Source organism: Hemicordylus capensis, chromosome 10, assembly GCF_027244095.1.
Source record: "Hemicordylus capensis ecotype Gifberg chromosome 10, rHemCap1.1.pri, whole genome shotgun sequence".
Lineage (NCBI taxonomy): Eukaryota > Metazoa > Chordata > Lepidosauria > Squamata > Cordylidae > Hemicordylus > Hemicordylus capensis.
Genome location: NC_069666.1, coordinates 427,471 through 442,412, shown reverse-complemented (window position 1 = coordinate 442,412; position 14,942 = coordinate 427,471). Strand labels below are relative to the sequence as shown.

Sequence of the window (14,942 nt, the reverse complement as noted above, 5' to 3'; positions counted from 1 at the left end):
CACAGGGGTGTTGTGGGGAGAGAGAGAACCATGTACACTCCTCTGGGCTCCCGGGAGGCAGAGCAGGACAGAGATGCAAAGAAAAAACGAATAACGCCCAGCACCCCACGAGCTTCAGATGGAAGTGTCTCCATGTCCAGCAGAGCAGGTCAAGCTCTGCTGCAGCAGCGAGTTCCTCCCAACCCTAACCCACCATTTCCACTGCCCTGATGGCAGCTGGCACTGGGCAAGAGGACGCCCACACAGGCCTGGCACAGCAGCCTCCGAGATAAGGTGTTCACCAAGAGCAGGGTTTATTTCCCTGTGGTGCCGCTGGATTGCTTTATGGGCCCTCTCAGGGCCACGGATCGGCAGAGTTCCCTGCAGGCCAGATAGCTCAGGCGGGGGGGGGGAGGGAGGGCCCAGGCGGGGCCCTGACCTGAGCCGTCCTGCCAGGGCCGGAGTGCCCCGCCGACCACCCACCCGGAGAAGGCAGCCCTCTCTCTCCGGGGGTGCTCAGCTGCGTCCTCTCCGGGGCTGCTCTGGCCCTCCCTTTTGAATAGCGACCAGAAGCCAAGGAGAGCAAGAAGTCCCGGCCGGTGCCCGCCACCAGCCTCTTGCCACAGGAGCCGGGACGTTCTTGCTGCCCCACAAAAGCAAATGCCAGCAGGACCTGCAATCCCTGCTTGCCAGCCGGCAGCAGAAGGGCCCCCCCCCCCCCGCCACCCCGATGCACCCCAAAGTGCCACAGGAGCCTGGAGGGCCCAGCACGGCCCCGGTGCGCGCTTCCTGCCGCCCGTTCAAGCGGTTTGCTTTCCAAGAGGCTGCCCGGTGGTGGCTGTTTTTCCATGGACACAGAGTGCCGAGGGAAGCTGCTCGGCCCAAACAGGAGGGCCAGGGAAGGAGCACGTGAGGCCGGCCAGGCAGGGGCAGAGGCAGAGGAGGGCCTCCTGCTGCAGCCCAGACCCCAATCCGGCGTGTGCAGCCAGGTGGGCCAACAGGCAGGGCTGGAGATCCGCTCTCTCTTGTGCCTCAGCAGGCCTGGGGGTCCCCTGCGGAGGAGGAGGAGGAGTCCTCCTCCTCTGCTCACAGCCTCTCCTCCTGGCCCTCTGCGCGCTGCTTTGCTGTGGGCCCAGCACCCTCCCAGCACCCACGTACCCCTCCGCCACAGCCAGGCTTACCAGGAGGCGGCCGGTTCAGCAGCCGCCACAGGCAGATCTGGGGAGGCTGAGCCAGCCAGGGCCTTCCTTGCCACTGTGGCGGAGACCGAGAGGACTGTGTGTCAGGAGCTGGTGGTCTGGGGATGGCAAGCCCCAGGCCGCCCAGTTCCCTCACTGCCTCCTTTGGGGGCAGCCCTCCTGCTGGGTAACGGGCTGAGCTGGTTCTGGGAGTGCCCTGGAAGCACGGAGGAGGAGGAGGAGGTGGAGGAGGAGGAGGAGGAGGAGGCGGCACCCTTGGCCCCGAAGGCGCTCCTCCCCACTCACACTGCCCTGATGGGGAGGCTCCCGTCCAGAAGGACCTCTCCATCCCCAGGGCAGCTGGCAGCCATTTCACAAGCAGGACCTCCCGAGGGGCCACCTGGAGCGGGGCCAGCCAGCCCGCTGCCTTTGGGCCCCTCGGTCTCCGCCATTTGGGCATCTCCTGCTCTGTCGCCAGACTCTCCCCCAAGGGCGGGGGTGGGCAGGGGGGAAAGGTGCCAAGGGAGCACATGCACCGCCCCAGCTCAGCAGCAGCACCTCCGCCTTGCAGGTCCCAGGACCACGGTGGAAGGAGCCGGGGAGCAGAGCAGGGGAAAGACCCCTTCCCTCCTGCGCCCCGGCTGGCCTCATGGGCTGGCTCAGCACAAGGAGCCTTCATGGGTTCTGGCAGCGTTGCTCAGTCCAGCGGGGCCTCACAGGGGCTGGCTCCTTTCCAAGGGCCCCTCTCTGCTGGGCCCCAGGCCCTTGACTCAGTACAGCCCCTGTAGCTCCAGACCCTTCGACTCCCCCACTTCAAGCAGGAGAAGCCCCCCTGGGACAGCTGCCTTTCCCTCCTCCTCCTCCTCCTCCTCCTCCTCTCCCCAGTTTGACACCTGATCTTACAATTTCACTTTTGCCCTATCCAAATTTTCACTTCTTTGAGGCTTCGAAACCATCGGAGGGACCATGAAAATCAGCGTGGCAAGAGCAGGGCCGGTTCCCTGGGATCAAGACACCCGTGTGCGGCCCCCGCCAAGCTCCTCTGGGGTGGGGGCAGTGTGTGCACATGCGCGGCTGTTCTGCCTTGATCCGGCCCTCCTTCCCGCCCCACCCCCCGCCCTGGGCGCTCAGTCCACCCGAGCTTTGCAAGACCTGTGCTGCTGCCAGATGGCCAGGCTGGAGCTCCTTTGCAAGCGGATAAAGGGCTCTGCAAAACCTGAGCTGCTCAACAGCTCCATTCAAATGTCAGGGGCAGGAGCTTCTGTTCTGCCATCCAGCTAAGCTGGAGCCATGATGGCCAGAAATAACTGCGTAATCCTCCTTTCTACGCGATGCAATCTGGGCACAGGGAAGAACATGAATCACCTGAGACTGGCAGCCGGCTTTGTTTTTAGTCCTAGTTTTGGAATGCACTGTCAAGACACACACTCTTGCAATGACTTCTCACCGATCAAGTGACGGGGAGCAAAAGTGCCCTTGTTTGTTTACTTTCTCCAGTGGCTTGGCTGGGATCCTCTGGGGCACCAGTTTGCTGAGAAAGGGGGGCGGGGGAGCCCGTGGCAGAGCCCCCACCTTCTGCTGGTCCGGCCAGCTCAGGATCGCCAGCTCTGACTGGCAGCAGCTCTGCTGGGTCCCAGGCACGGGGGTCCTCCTCAGCCCTCTCTCTCTCTCTCTCCCTCACACCCCCCTCGCTGCCTGCGCTGCGGTTCAACAGAGACCAAGCTCCCAGTAAAGCAAGATGTTGCGGCAACGCCAGGGAAGGCCACGCCACACCGCGCGGCCCTCAGCCTGCTGCTGGCTGCCTTCCTCCGCCACAGATTGCCCGCCCCGCCCTGCCCCGCCCCAGCCGCTTGCTTCAGCTCAGGGGCTGCTGGTGGCTTCCTTTCTTGCCCAAGAGCACCTGGCAAACCCAAGGCCCCAATCCCCCGCGGCCTGCAGGCCGGCCCTTTCTCTGGCTCTGGTTCGCGCCGGGGGGGGGGGGGCAGGATGGGGCAGAGCCGCTTAGCAAGAGCCGCTTCTGATTTATAAACTGCTTTTCAAGCTTCCCATTTTCCCAGAGTGGTTCACCGTTCAGAAGAGGAAATCACAGGCCAATCCAGCTGGTGGTGACTGGTCTGCAATGACTCACTTGTGCCAGTCGGTGCCAAAGGGGTGAGCCTGCAGCAGCAAGCCAGGCAGGCTGGGTGTGGTGGGTGAGTTCTGGGCTAGGAGCCGGGAGTGCCGAGTTCAAATCTCAGGAGGTGACTCTGGGCCAGTCGCTTCTCTCTCAGCCTAACCTACCCCACAGGGTTGTTGTGGGAATAAACATAACCCCGGACCCCGCTCTGGGCTCCTTGGAGGAAAAGCAGGATAGAAACGCAAACAGAAAAGAAATGTTTAGGCCACTTGGAGTTTGCACTCTCAGCCACAAGGTGGAGAAAGAACCAGAGGTGATTGGTGCAGGGGTTACAATTTATTGAGGCTGGGGGTGATGGGAGTTGTAGTCCAGCAACATCTGGAGCACCACAGGTTGGGAGCCCCGGCAGTAGCAGCCGCTGGCCTCTAGGGGGCCTGGGGGGGGGCTTCCTTTTCAACGTGCCGAGCGGCCTTTTACTGAGGCGGACCCCCCCCCCCCCGATCTGCCTCGCTCAGCAGAGACTGCCCCAACTGGCAGTGGCTCCCCCCCCCGGGCGGGGGGGGGGTGTCCAGACAGCGGTCTCCCCCCAGCCCTACCTGGAGATGCTGCCGCCTGGGGCTGAGCCTTGGGCAGGCCAAGCAGGGACTCTGCCCTGGAGCGAGGCCCTGGCCGTCCAGCCACAGACAGACACACCCAGAGCGGGGGGAGCCAACTCCCTCAGAAGAGAAGAGCCCGGAGAAGCCCCACGGCGGCATCTGGGGAGGGGGCTCAGGACTCCGCTCCTGGCCCTGACCTGTTAGCCAGCCACAGTGGCCGGGCTCTTACTTGCCCTTCCCGAGGACTCGAAAAGCCAGTCGAGGGCGAAACGGCCAAGCCGAGGAGGGCTGGGGCCGTCCAGTCTTCCCAGCCCAGCAGGCAGCGGCATCCCCAGCACAGCCCAGGCCAGGGGCGCACAGCGATTGCCGCCTGGCCCCCGGAAGCTGCGCAGGGCTTTCGAGGGGGTCTGGAGTCACTCCCGGGGAAGAGCCGAGACCCTCAAGAGCAGCTCCGGCTCCTTGCTGCCTCACGCCCGGCACTGCCTGCTCTGGCGGGCAGCAGCTCCACGGCCTCGCCTCGACCCCAGCACCGGCCCCCTGGCTGGAGACGCGGGGACGGAGCCGGGGGCCTTCTGCCCACACGCTCCCTTTGGGGCGGCACCCACATCCCGGGGGGGGGGGAGGAGGAGGAGGGTCTGCCGTCACCCACGCCTGGGGAGCTGGTATGCAAGGTGGGCCAGGCGAGGCCAGGGCCGCAGCTGAGAGCCCGGCCGAGGGAGGCACAGCAACGGCCGGCCAGGCCAGGCACCAGTTTCCAGGCCGCTGCTTGGAATGGGAGGGGAGCCCTCGGTGGGACGCCCCCTCCGGGGTGGAGGGGCCCCTCCGGCACTCTGCCTCTGGCAGCATCCAGCCGCCCGGGATGCAAGCAGCCCCCCCGCCCCCCCCCGGAACTTCTCCAAGGAGTTCTGAGTGGAGGGTGCCCCGAAGAGCCCCCCCCCCCCGCTGCAGGGGCTCCCTTGCTCCAGGCCCACAGCCAGGCAGGGACCCCTCGGTCACAAGGAAAGGTCGCCAGTGTGGCCTCCCTCAGGTCGCTGGGAAGCAGCCAGGACGGGGGGGGGGGTGCCGACTCCCCAGGCGTCATGGGACTGCAACTCCCATCATGCCCAGCCACAATGGCTGAAGGTAACTGTAGCCAGGGACGATGGGAACTGTAGTCCAGCATCATCGGCGGGGCCAAGGCCGAGTCCCCCGAGCCAGGAGGAATCCGGAGTCCAGGGCAGGGACCTCCATCCCGGAGGGGCTGCCCTGCAGAGAGACGATCCAGCCACGCAGCCACCGAGGGCAGAGCACACCAAGGCCTCCGAGACGGGGCCGCGAGCCACAGACGTCCTCGGGAACGGGGCCCCCCAGGGCTCAGTCCTCCTGCAGGGGACAGCCAAGGGAGAGCTGTGACCCCCAGAGACCCTCGCTGCGCAGGGCGGGTCCCCACCTGCGGCTCTAGGCCAGAGGGGGCCCCACAGGACCCACCACCAAGCGGCTTCTCCTCTGAATTAAGTGGCTGAAAAGAAGAGAACTTGGGGAAAGGAAGTAGGGGTGGGACGCAAGGCCCCCCCTCTGCCGCTGAAAGCAGCCTCCTCGAGGGACACCCCCGCCCCGCCTCAAGTGCAGGCCTGCCCTCCTCAGCCGCTGCTCTGCGCTTGCCTCTGGTTGGTGGATCTCGTGCTGGTAGCAAACACAAAGCAGACCCTGCAACCTGGAAGAGCAGCACAGCCTCACACTGGCAGGAAGAGGCCAGCTGGGCCCGGAGAGGAGCCTCCAAGTCCCGGGCTGAGACCTCCTGCCAGAGAGAAGCCGTCTCCTCCAGTAGTGGGGGGAGTCCTAGGGAGCCGGGGGGGGGGCGGCGGCAAAGGAGGTGCAGCTGCCTCTGCTTCCCGGCAGCAGCTCTGTTTGATCTTCTCTCTCCTGCCCTGCCCTGAATGAGAGCCCTGCTGCAGCAGGCTGGCCATTCATCAGGTAGAGCTGCACAGTTCACTGCACAGCTCTACCTGACGAATGGCCAACCTGCAGACAGTGCAGCTCTTGGGAGGGGTGGGAGAGAGAGGAGCAAACAGAGCTGCTGGAAAGGAGAGGCAGCTGTGCCTCCTTCTGCGCCCACCACCATGCCCCAGATCATTGGGACCAGCCAGGCTGCTGTTCTGCCCCCCCCGCCCCCCCCCGCTAGCAATCACATACCCACTCGGCATCTTCTGCGCCGTCCCCGGGCCCTCGGGGCTCGCCAGCCAGCTCCCCGTGCTGCTTGTTAGCAAAGATGTTGTCCGTCCAGGACGCTCCAGCCTGCTGCTCACCGGCAAAGTTGCATTTGGTCACCGTCCCGGCTTCCAGCTTAGCCAAGGAGACTAGAAGGCGGAGAGGAGGATTTGGAAGGCAACGGGGGCCAGTGTTGTTCCCTCCGAGGCGTGCGCATGCTCACTCACGGGCTGATCTCTGCTCAGTTCATTTCAGGTCCCGCTCAGGTTGAATCGGGAAGGGACCCCCCCCGCCCCGCCCGAATGCACACACTGCCTTGATCCTGCCGCCCAGAACCAATCTAATTCTGCACATGGGGGGGGGGGGACAGAGAGGGCAGTGGCGGAGGCCGGAGCAAGGGAAGAGGCGGGTCCCAGGAGGAGTCCTCTCCCAGGGCAGGGGCCGCGGGGGGGGGGGCGGCCAGACTCAGTCTGGCACGCTGGGCCCTGGGATGGGCAGCGTGGCAGGGGGGAACGCCAGGGCAGCCAGGCCAGAAGGACACTTACAAACGAAGGGGCTGTCCCCCAGGGTCTTCAGGCGGACCTGCGTCCCCACCTCCAGCTCCATCCGCTCCATCTCGCTTTCGGGCAGCCAGAAGGCCACGGCCTGGCTGGGCGTGTGGGGCTGCGTCATCTTGGCCAGCTCCGGCTTCCCCACCAGGCACTCCAGCTCCTCCAGAGTCAGCCGGTCTGTGCTGCCCTTGGCTTCCACCTCTGGCCCCACACACAGAGAACGGGGGGGGGGTGTCAGAGGGCACCCAGCACAAAGGCCCGGAACCCCGGCCCTGGTGTGTGCAGGCACTCCGCTTCCCAGCCCTTCGGGAGGAGACAGCCAGGCGCCCGGGAGCTAGCAGTCAGCCAGCAGCTCCAACTCTGGCCCCAAGAGGAGGATTCTAGGCCCAGTTGAATGCCCGTCCTTCTCAGAGGAGCCCCCCAGGGCAGAGAGGGTCCCCCCCTGCTACCCCCACGGGGGGAGTGCAAACACACCTCCCTGAGGTTCAACCCCGCTGCTTTCAGGCCTCTGCTTTGCAGAGGGGGGGCTGCCCTCCTTTCGGGACCCTCGCCCCAGAGGAGGCCGGGCCTTGCCTGTTCTGCCTGCCCCGGCTCCCGGCTCCCGAGCAGGAAGGCCCTTCGGCCACCCGGCCTCAGAGGCTGGCATCAGGATGACTCCGATCACGGGGGGGTGGTGGAGGCCTTTCAGCACTCCTCACCTTAGGGGCACAACCAGACAAGCCAGGGGGTGCCCACGGAGATGGCTTGGGCTGCTCCTCTCTCCTCCGCCCCACCTGATAACCCGCTGCCTGCAGGCTGGTCATTCCTCAGGCAGAGCGGTGTGGGGAACCGCGCAGCTTGACCCCAGGAATGACCAGCCTGCAGGCAAGAGCACCTCCTTCTGGCTTGTGAGGACAAGCTGCTACGGGCTCAACACACGCCATCTTGCACCCAGACAAGGCAGCCCACATCTTCAGCCCCCGGATGCAGACGCAGGACAACTTCCCAGCCTGCTCTGGAAATGCAGAAATGGAGCCCCACATCCAATGGCCCTTGTAACAGGGATTCCCAGATGCTGCTGACTACAACTCCCATCACCCCCAGCCAAAGGCCGCTGCAGCTCGGGACGCTGGGAGTTGCACCGGGGACTCCCTGGGAACACTGCCCACGCCCCCTCCCCAAGCAAAGCAAGCCGGCCACGGGAAGGCTCCTGGCAAAGGCTTACTGTAGGAGGCCATGAGGAAGCCCGTGGTCACCTTCCGGGTCTGGCTGAAGTTGGGCTCCACCTCTTGCCCCTCGGAGTCAAACCTGCGGCGATGGATGAGCGTGGGCCTGACGTACAGCACAAAGTAGCGCCCCTGGCAGTCGGAAAGGGGAGCCATCAGAACGCAAGAACCGCCCGGCTGGATCAGGCCCAAGAAGGCCCTTGTAGCCCAGCCCCCCGTTTCCCACAGGGGCCCCCCAGATGCCTCCGAGAAGCCCACCCACGGGCAGCACCCTCTCCCCTGCCACTGGGATTCACTCTCCGGCTGTGCAGACACAGCCCTTCTTGGTGGCCGCAGTCGCCCCCCAGTGGTGAATCTTGCTGGGAGCATCTCAGTTCCCGGGGATGTCACAAACTGGAAGGTGCTGGCAGCCAGCAGCCAACGATCCTCCCACTGGCCACTGACAAAATTCACACACACCCCGCCAATAAACAAAACAAGCTTGCACCTTCCAGCTTCTGACTTTCAGAGCACCGTTTGCACAGCCCAAAGCTGCAGGACTTTGCATGAGTCACACTGGGGTGCACAGGAAGGAACACACTCTACCCACAACTAGCAAAAAGGAATCGCTCCATGCAGCCTTCCTCTGGAATCAGCTGTGTGCATGTGTGCATGCACGCCTCACCAGTGGGATCTGGTCACAAGACACGACATGGCAAGGCAGATGGTCTACAGCAAAGCCTCTCCTGTTTGGGGGGCTGCCTCCTGTCGCCCCACACGCACCCAGAGCCCAACCCCACCCGTGACCAGTCTGAAATCCCGAGAACTGCAGCTTGGGTAGAAGGTGCCACAAATGATGTTACGGCTCTTTAACCCCCACCCTGTGCCAGGATTCGGGGGCGGGGGTGGGGTGGAGTGGGGCGGGGCTACGATTCACTGGTTCTGGCTTGCAGCACAAGCATGTGCCTCGGTTTCCCGAGACAGGAGCAGATGATAGGCTCCCGCGCTGCCCTTGCCGCTCCCAGCAAGCCAAGGGGCAGAAGAAGGCTCACGCCCAGGAGGAACCTTACCTTCCTGTTAGCAGCGTCCAAGATGAGGTGCCGAGAGCCGTCCAGGAGTTCTCCTTCCACCAACACCCCGTTGCCGCTGCAGAAAAGAAAAGCCAGGCGCAAGCGGGCATCACCAGGGAGCCCCCAGCCAGGCTGCAAGGCCTCCCCGGGCCCGGCTTGACGCCCGGCTCAAGGGCCAGAGCAGCTGCGCTCCCGGAGACGGAGGATCCAGCCTCTCCGTGTGCACAGCCAGGCGGCAGCAGCCCTGTGCACCCTGAACCGAGGAAGGGCGCTGCTGAACCCCACGGGACTTGCTTCCGCGTACACATGCACAGAACCAGGCGGCAAGCACCGCTACTAATTCTCTTCCAGTTTCCAATATTGTTTTTATTTACTCTGTTTCTTTCCTCTTCCTTCATCCCAGTCACATTAGTTTAACACAACTTTTCCTCCGACTTGCTTTAAATTTGGTGGGTTTCAGGAAATGGAAGATTTACCCACACATTTCAAAGAGGCCCCTGAGCTCTTTCATGTGTTAGTTTGTCCCGCAGTTGTTGGTGTGCCTTGTCAAACACTTATTACAGGGACAGGGAGCCATCTTATTTATTTATTATTTTTATGTGTGAACTACCCTGAGCCATTTTTTGGAAGGGTAGTATAGAAATCAAATAAAGATAGGAGGAGGATGATGATGATTAATAATAAGCCTCTGCATTCGGCAGGCTCTGCCTTTGCTCCCAAGATGAGCACCTCTTGCTTTGCGTGTCTGTCTATTTCACCTTTTGCATCCCGCCTTTCCAGTGCGGCACTCAAGGCGGCAGGCAGCAAAAGCGAGACAGGATTGCCAGCAGCCCCTCCTCCTTCGCAGGGGTGTCCTTCTTCCAGCCCACGGCGGCCTGTCCCTTGCGGGATGCCAGGCGTCCCCTTCTCTGCAGGGCTCAGAGTCTCACGAACAAGGAAGGGCTCCTGCGCGAGCGCCTGCAGCGGCCCCTCTCCCTTCTCCCCCCTCCCTCCTCGAGGCGGGCTCCGTGCTGCAGGCCGAGGGTTGCCCCCAGCCCGCCCGCCGGCCCGCCCGATGCCAGGGAGGACATGCTGACCGCCCGAGCGCCTTCGCCAAGGATCCGGGCCAGCGACAGCTGCGGGGCCGGCTTCCCGGGAGGCGAGCCCGGCGTGACTGCTGGCCCAGGCGGCCGCGCGGGCTCCCTGCTGGGGAACCCACCGGCGGCCTCATCCCGCCCGGCGGGGCTGACCCAGACCCACGCGCGGAGGGAGGAGGAGGAGAGGAGGAGGAGGAGGAGGCGCCTTCCGAGCTGCACCGTGTGCCGCAGCCTCGGAGCACAGCCGGCACTCCGGGCCCCGACGGCGGCGCTCGTGCGCTCGTGCCCCCCGGGAAGCGGGGGTGGGGAGCGAGCCCCGCCGCCAGGCGCTCCGGCTCTTCTGCAGAGGCACCGCCTGCTGCTGCTGCTGCTGCTGCTGCTGCCGGCTTTCTCGCGGGCCAGTCCCGGCGGGGCTGCAGCCCTGCAGGGAAGCCCCCGCCCGGCGCCCTCCTTTCTGATGCCACTGCTCTGCGGGGCGGGCGCGGGGGAAAGAGAGAGCGGCGCAGGGGCACTCTGCACATGCTCAGGGGCCCTCGCGGCCGTACCGCTGCCAGGCAGGCGGGTCCCAGCGGCTGGACTGCGGCAGGCGCTCCCGGTGCACCGGCTTGGCGCGGAGGAGGGCGCGGGGCGGCGGGGCCGGCGACGGCCTGCGACAGAAGGGGCGGGGGCGGGGGCGGGGCCCCCGTCTGCTGCGGGGCGGGAAAGAGGGCCCTGGCAGCGACAGCGATTGGCTGACTCCAGGTCCTTCCGAGCTAGTCATTGGCCAGAGATCCTGCCATCGACGGTATTGATTGGCTGTCCCGGAAGTGTTTCGCCAGAACACATAGAGAAGTAGTCCAAAGCTACACAACCCAAATTTCCGGTATACATGTATAGCCCTGAGAGGCCCGGTTTCTCTATGGTCACCAGAGAGAGAAAGAGAATCTAAATTTTTACACAAATAGAGACCTGAGTTAGAAAGAGCACGAACTCCTGACCTTTTCTCTGACAGGGTGAGGAGTCAAGCCTGGAGTCATCCTGGCTTTCTGCAGGGATTTCTAAACCTGAAAACCCCCATTAAGGCCACGGGATGGGCTACTCTTGCATTTTCTTCACAGACGCCGATGGAGGGAGGAGCCGAGAAGACGGAAGCCCCGCCTCCTTCTCTATTAATTCCTTTATTAATGTGCTTGCAAAAGGGAAGTAAAAGGACAGTCTGAAATGTAAAGGGTTTCTTCGGCTTCAGACATTATTTATTTCCTTGCATAATGACCATATGTGGTAAATCTGAATCTGAGAGAGATCTGCTGCTTTTCTTGGGCATTTGCTAGTTTTTGAATTATTGTTGATCTGATTATTGAGTGTTAACAATCTGTTGTGAACAATCACATTTAGAATATGGTGATTAATTTAGAATTTCTGCTAAAAATCAATTCATAAAATATTTAAATGTCTCCTCAAGCATATTCCGGTGTAAAAAGTAGTGCAGTTAATTTAAGTGGCATGATTGTTCCTGCCCAATTTGGTATCTGTAGTATGATCAGTAAGTAGGATATTCAGAATTTCTTTTTAAAACTACAGAAAAGTTATTTAAATTTTCACCAAGCATATTCTGATGTAAAAAGCAATCCATTCAGCTAGTTTCAGTGACAGGACTGTGTATACAAAATTTGGTATCTGTGGGTCTTCAGGAAGCATGACTTTATTTTGCACAAGCAAATTCTTCAAAATATATAATACTGTAGATAGTTTTACCAAATAACATATAACTTCATTTTTTTTAAAAGCTCCACATTGGCATCCTAAAACGACAAATGATTTCAAACTTCAAGATTAACCTGATAAAGCAATGATTCTGATGGTTATTAATTAGAATATATTTTTCTGCCTTTCGACCCGAAGGTTCTGAGAGCAGCTTTTTAAATTTTGTTGACAGGGGCCTTCAAAATGATTATGCTCTTCTCATCCTGCCTGTCTTCAGTTTCTGAGAACCAGGGGTATCTTTCCTTGAAGAGATAGCATGTGTCAGATGGCAGAAATCCCAAGAAGATGAGATTCAGCGTAAGTAAGTGCATGGCGTGACACTCTGGGGGTGGGGGGTGGGGCCCCCCCTCTAATTTCATATATGCACTGCTGGGGTCCAAATCTGGTGGAAATACTCAGGAAAAATACCTTGGAATCACAGCAAAAGGCTCACTAAACATGTCAATGCTATGTCTGCAGCAATCAGAAAGGCTATCCCATGGTCTCAGAGTGGCTTGCTTTTTTTCCTAAATGGTCATAATCCTGTAACCAAGGTGCTCACAACCTGATGATGATGATGATGATGATGATGATAGTCGTTTGGGGAAATCACAGAGATCAAATGAAATCAAAATTACTTTGTAAATATAACATCTATTGGAAAGAAAGTAAGACCTCCGTCCCCAAGCGTGGCTCTTGTGGTCGTGGCCTGGAACTCTGCTTAGTGGGAAGCAGCCTAACAAATTCTGGGTTCGGAATTCTGAAGCCCGGCTAACTGAGCCGAGAGGCACCTTTTAAAAGTCGTGATTTTTTTTATTATTGAGCAGGGGGGAGCCACTGGCCAACTCTCCATCCCCAGCACAGCATCCCTCCAGTGGCGGCTGCTGGTGTCTAGCTTCTGTTTCTCTCTTCAGACTGTGAGCCCTTTGGGGACAGGAAGTTGTCTTTATTTCTTTATTTTTATTTCTCTGTGTAAACCACTTCGGGAACTTTTGTTGAAAAGGGGTCTATAAATATTTGTTGTTTTGTAGTAGAAAAGGACTGGAAACAAAGTAAGTGTAACCACCACCACTGAATAAATCTATGATGCAGCCAATCTGCTCACCACACCTCAGAGAGGATACTGTAGGAATGATAACGAGCCAGAAAGGCGGCTCAGAGCACAATCCGTTCCTTGACATGTGCCTTCTGTGGGTGGGATGGAGTTCTCCCAACCCCTCGTGCACTAGCAGAACACACTGCTATCTATGCCATGCCGGCAGGGAAAGGCCGTGCCCGTGCAGTAGTGCTTCCTTTGCACTAGTGGGAAGTGTTAGAAGCCAGCTACTGTGAGCATTTCATTACTCACTGCTGACATAAGGCTGAAGCCAGCAGAACTCCACCAGCACAAAGGGGGAAACTGGACGGAGCTGGTGGCATGGAGGGTGCGGAGGGTGAGCCGGACTGCCCCGCACTCACTCCGGGATGGGTCTTGCTCCTGAGGGTGGCATGGTGTAGTCAGCCCGTCCCAGCCCTCCCCCTGTGCCTCCCCAGCCATGGTGGAGGAAAGCGTTCAGTGGCCACCTGCAGCACACCCCCCCCAAGGGCATGGGAGCCCCAACTGGGAACGCAGGTGGTGTAGCACAGGGCTGCAAAAACCATCGCTCGGTCCCTGGGTCTAGCGATACTGGAGAAGAGGAGACACCACCTTGCACAAACCGCCAATACCCCAAAGCCTGGGGGCGGAGTGGAGCTGAAGACAAGGAGCCAAGTGCAGGGGAATACTCTTTGTCTTCTCAGACTCCCTCAGGGCTCCCCGTACCAACACCTACCAGGAGCCTCCATTCCTTGCATGTCACACAGGTAGGCCGGGGCGGGGGGGGGGCGGCACCTTATGGCAGAGCAGGACCCTCCCTTGCACTGCCTCCCTTCGCCCTCCCCAGGCACCCCAGAAGAAAGAGAAGTGGGCCCGGCGAGGACTCAGGCCCCGGTGGCTGCAGAGTGTCTCCCACTCCACCTCCTGGAATGTGAGGAGACTGCATCGGCTTCCAGGACTCCACAGGTGCAGCAGGCAGTGCCCTCCCCAGGAGGAAGAAGGGTGCAGAATGCCAGAAAGAGGCCACTGAAGCCTCCCCCCCCCCATGTGCCAGGGCAGGCCGTGGGGAGCGCAGCGGCCTTTTCTTGCTCAACAGCGGGCCCTCCACTCTACCCATTGCACTGCTGACCAGAGACTTTCCTTGGGAGGCTGGGGGCAACGGGCCCTCTCCAGCCCCAACCCTCCAGTGGCTGTTGCTGGTGTCCATCCATTGCGGCTGGGGATGATGGGGGCTGTAGTCAACACCATCTGGGGAACCCGTTACCAGGCACGCCCCCCCCCCCCGCTTTGCCATGCAGAGGCAAGTGAGGGCTAGAGCAGCATTCACTGGGGTGGTGGGGGGTGCCTTCTTGTGCCAGCAAGGCTCCTGTGCCTTTGCGGAGTGCATGGCAGGTAGCTAAGGTGCAGCAGCATCACTCAGCTTGGAAAGGCCGTGCTGATGGGGAAAGATGGGCCCGTGACTCCACTGTCCGTCAGGCAGCTTCCCAAGGCGTGGGGGCCTTGCCAGAAGAAAAAAGGCTGGCAACTCGCTCTGCTTGTGGTGGTGCCAGAACTCGCTCCACTGCTGCTCTTGTTCCACAAAAGCCTCGGCTGGTTCCTCTCTCCCCCGGAGGGGCAGCAGCTCCTGTGTCCGGAACACGGGCCTGGCTGGCGGTGGTGGTGGTGGTGGTGCCTCCAAGACTGGTATGTCGTCCGTGGGGCAGGTGGCACCAAGCTCTCTCTTCTCCTGAGGGCGGGCAGGCCAGGGGGAGCCACCCCCTCTGCTCCTGGCTCCCCTCTGCTAGGACCGACCGGCAGGTTCTCCACTCCCCCACCCCACCCCCGGCAGGGCTGAAGGTCTGGAGCGTGGCACTGGGCATGAGCAAGGGGCAAGATTACGGAGAGGTGGGGAGGGGCTCGGAGCAAGAGCGGTGCTTGCAGGGATGTGCCCGTCTCTCTCGCCAGCCCCTTGCCCTGGGAGCCCAAAGCCTTTGCACGGCCACCCTTCTCCTGGGCAGCCTTTCTGGGCCTGCTTCTTAGCCACAGCCCCCTCGTGGTGTGTGCAAGGCAGGGGGGGGGGTGTGCAGCAGCTTATGTCTGGCTGGGTGAAAGTGGGGTGTGGCCGGGGTTGGCTGGTGCCACGATCAGGGGCATCGCGAAGAAGGGGCACCTTCCATGGGTAGGTGTGTCGGTGGGCAGGCGGTCTCCAGCCTGGCGGCTGCTTTGGCT

At 61.2% G+C, this 14,942-nt stretch overlaps 2 protein-coding genes across 3 annotated transcripts in view; one reads left to right on the top strand and one right to left on the bottom strand.

Annotated features, from left to right (window-relative positions):
- Positions 1–3,590: 3,590 nt before the first annotated feature.
- Positions 3,591–13,196, bottom strand: ARPIN (actin related protein 2/3 complex inhibitor). Its single transcript, XM_053272481.1, has 7 exons — positions 13,015–13,196; positions 10,483–10,584; positions 8,862–8,937; positions 7,812–7,944; positions 6,602–6,808; positions 6,042–6,205; positions 3,591–5,231 (listed from the first exon to the last, which is right to left on the bottom strand). Exons 1-7 carry the CDS (start codon positions 13,194–13,196, stop codon positions 5,223–5,225), a joined length of 873 nt encoding a protein of 290 aa, XP_053128456.1. The 3' UTR covers positions 3,591–5,222.
- The window catches only part of ZNF710 (zinc finger protein 710), a 20,595-nt gene continuing 17,531 nt past the window's right edge, over positions 11,879–14,942 (top strand). The window contains exon 1 of one of the 2 annotated variants that reach the window (XM_053272425.1): positions 11,879–11,981. The gene's annotated coding sequence lies outside the window, so the exon portion shown is untranslated. Of the gene's footprint in view, positions 11,982–14,401; positions 14,418–14,942 lie in introns of those variants that run through there. The other variant, XM_053272427.1, reaches the window with a different exon arrangement.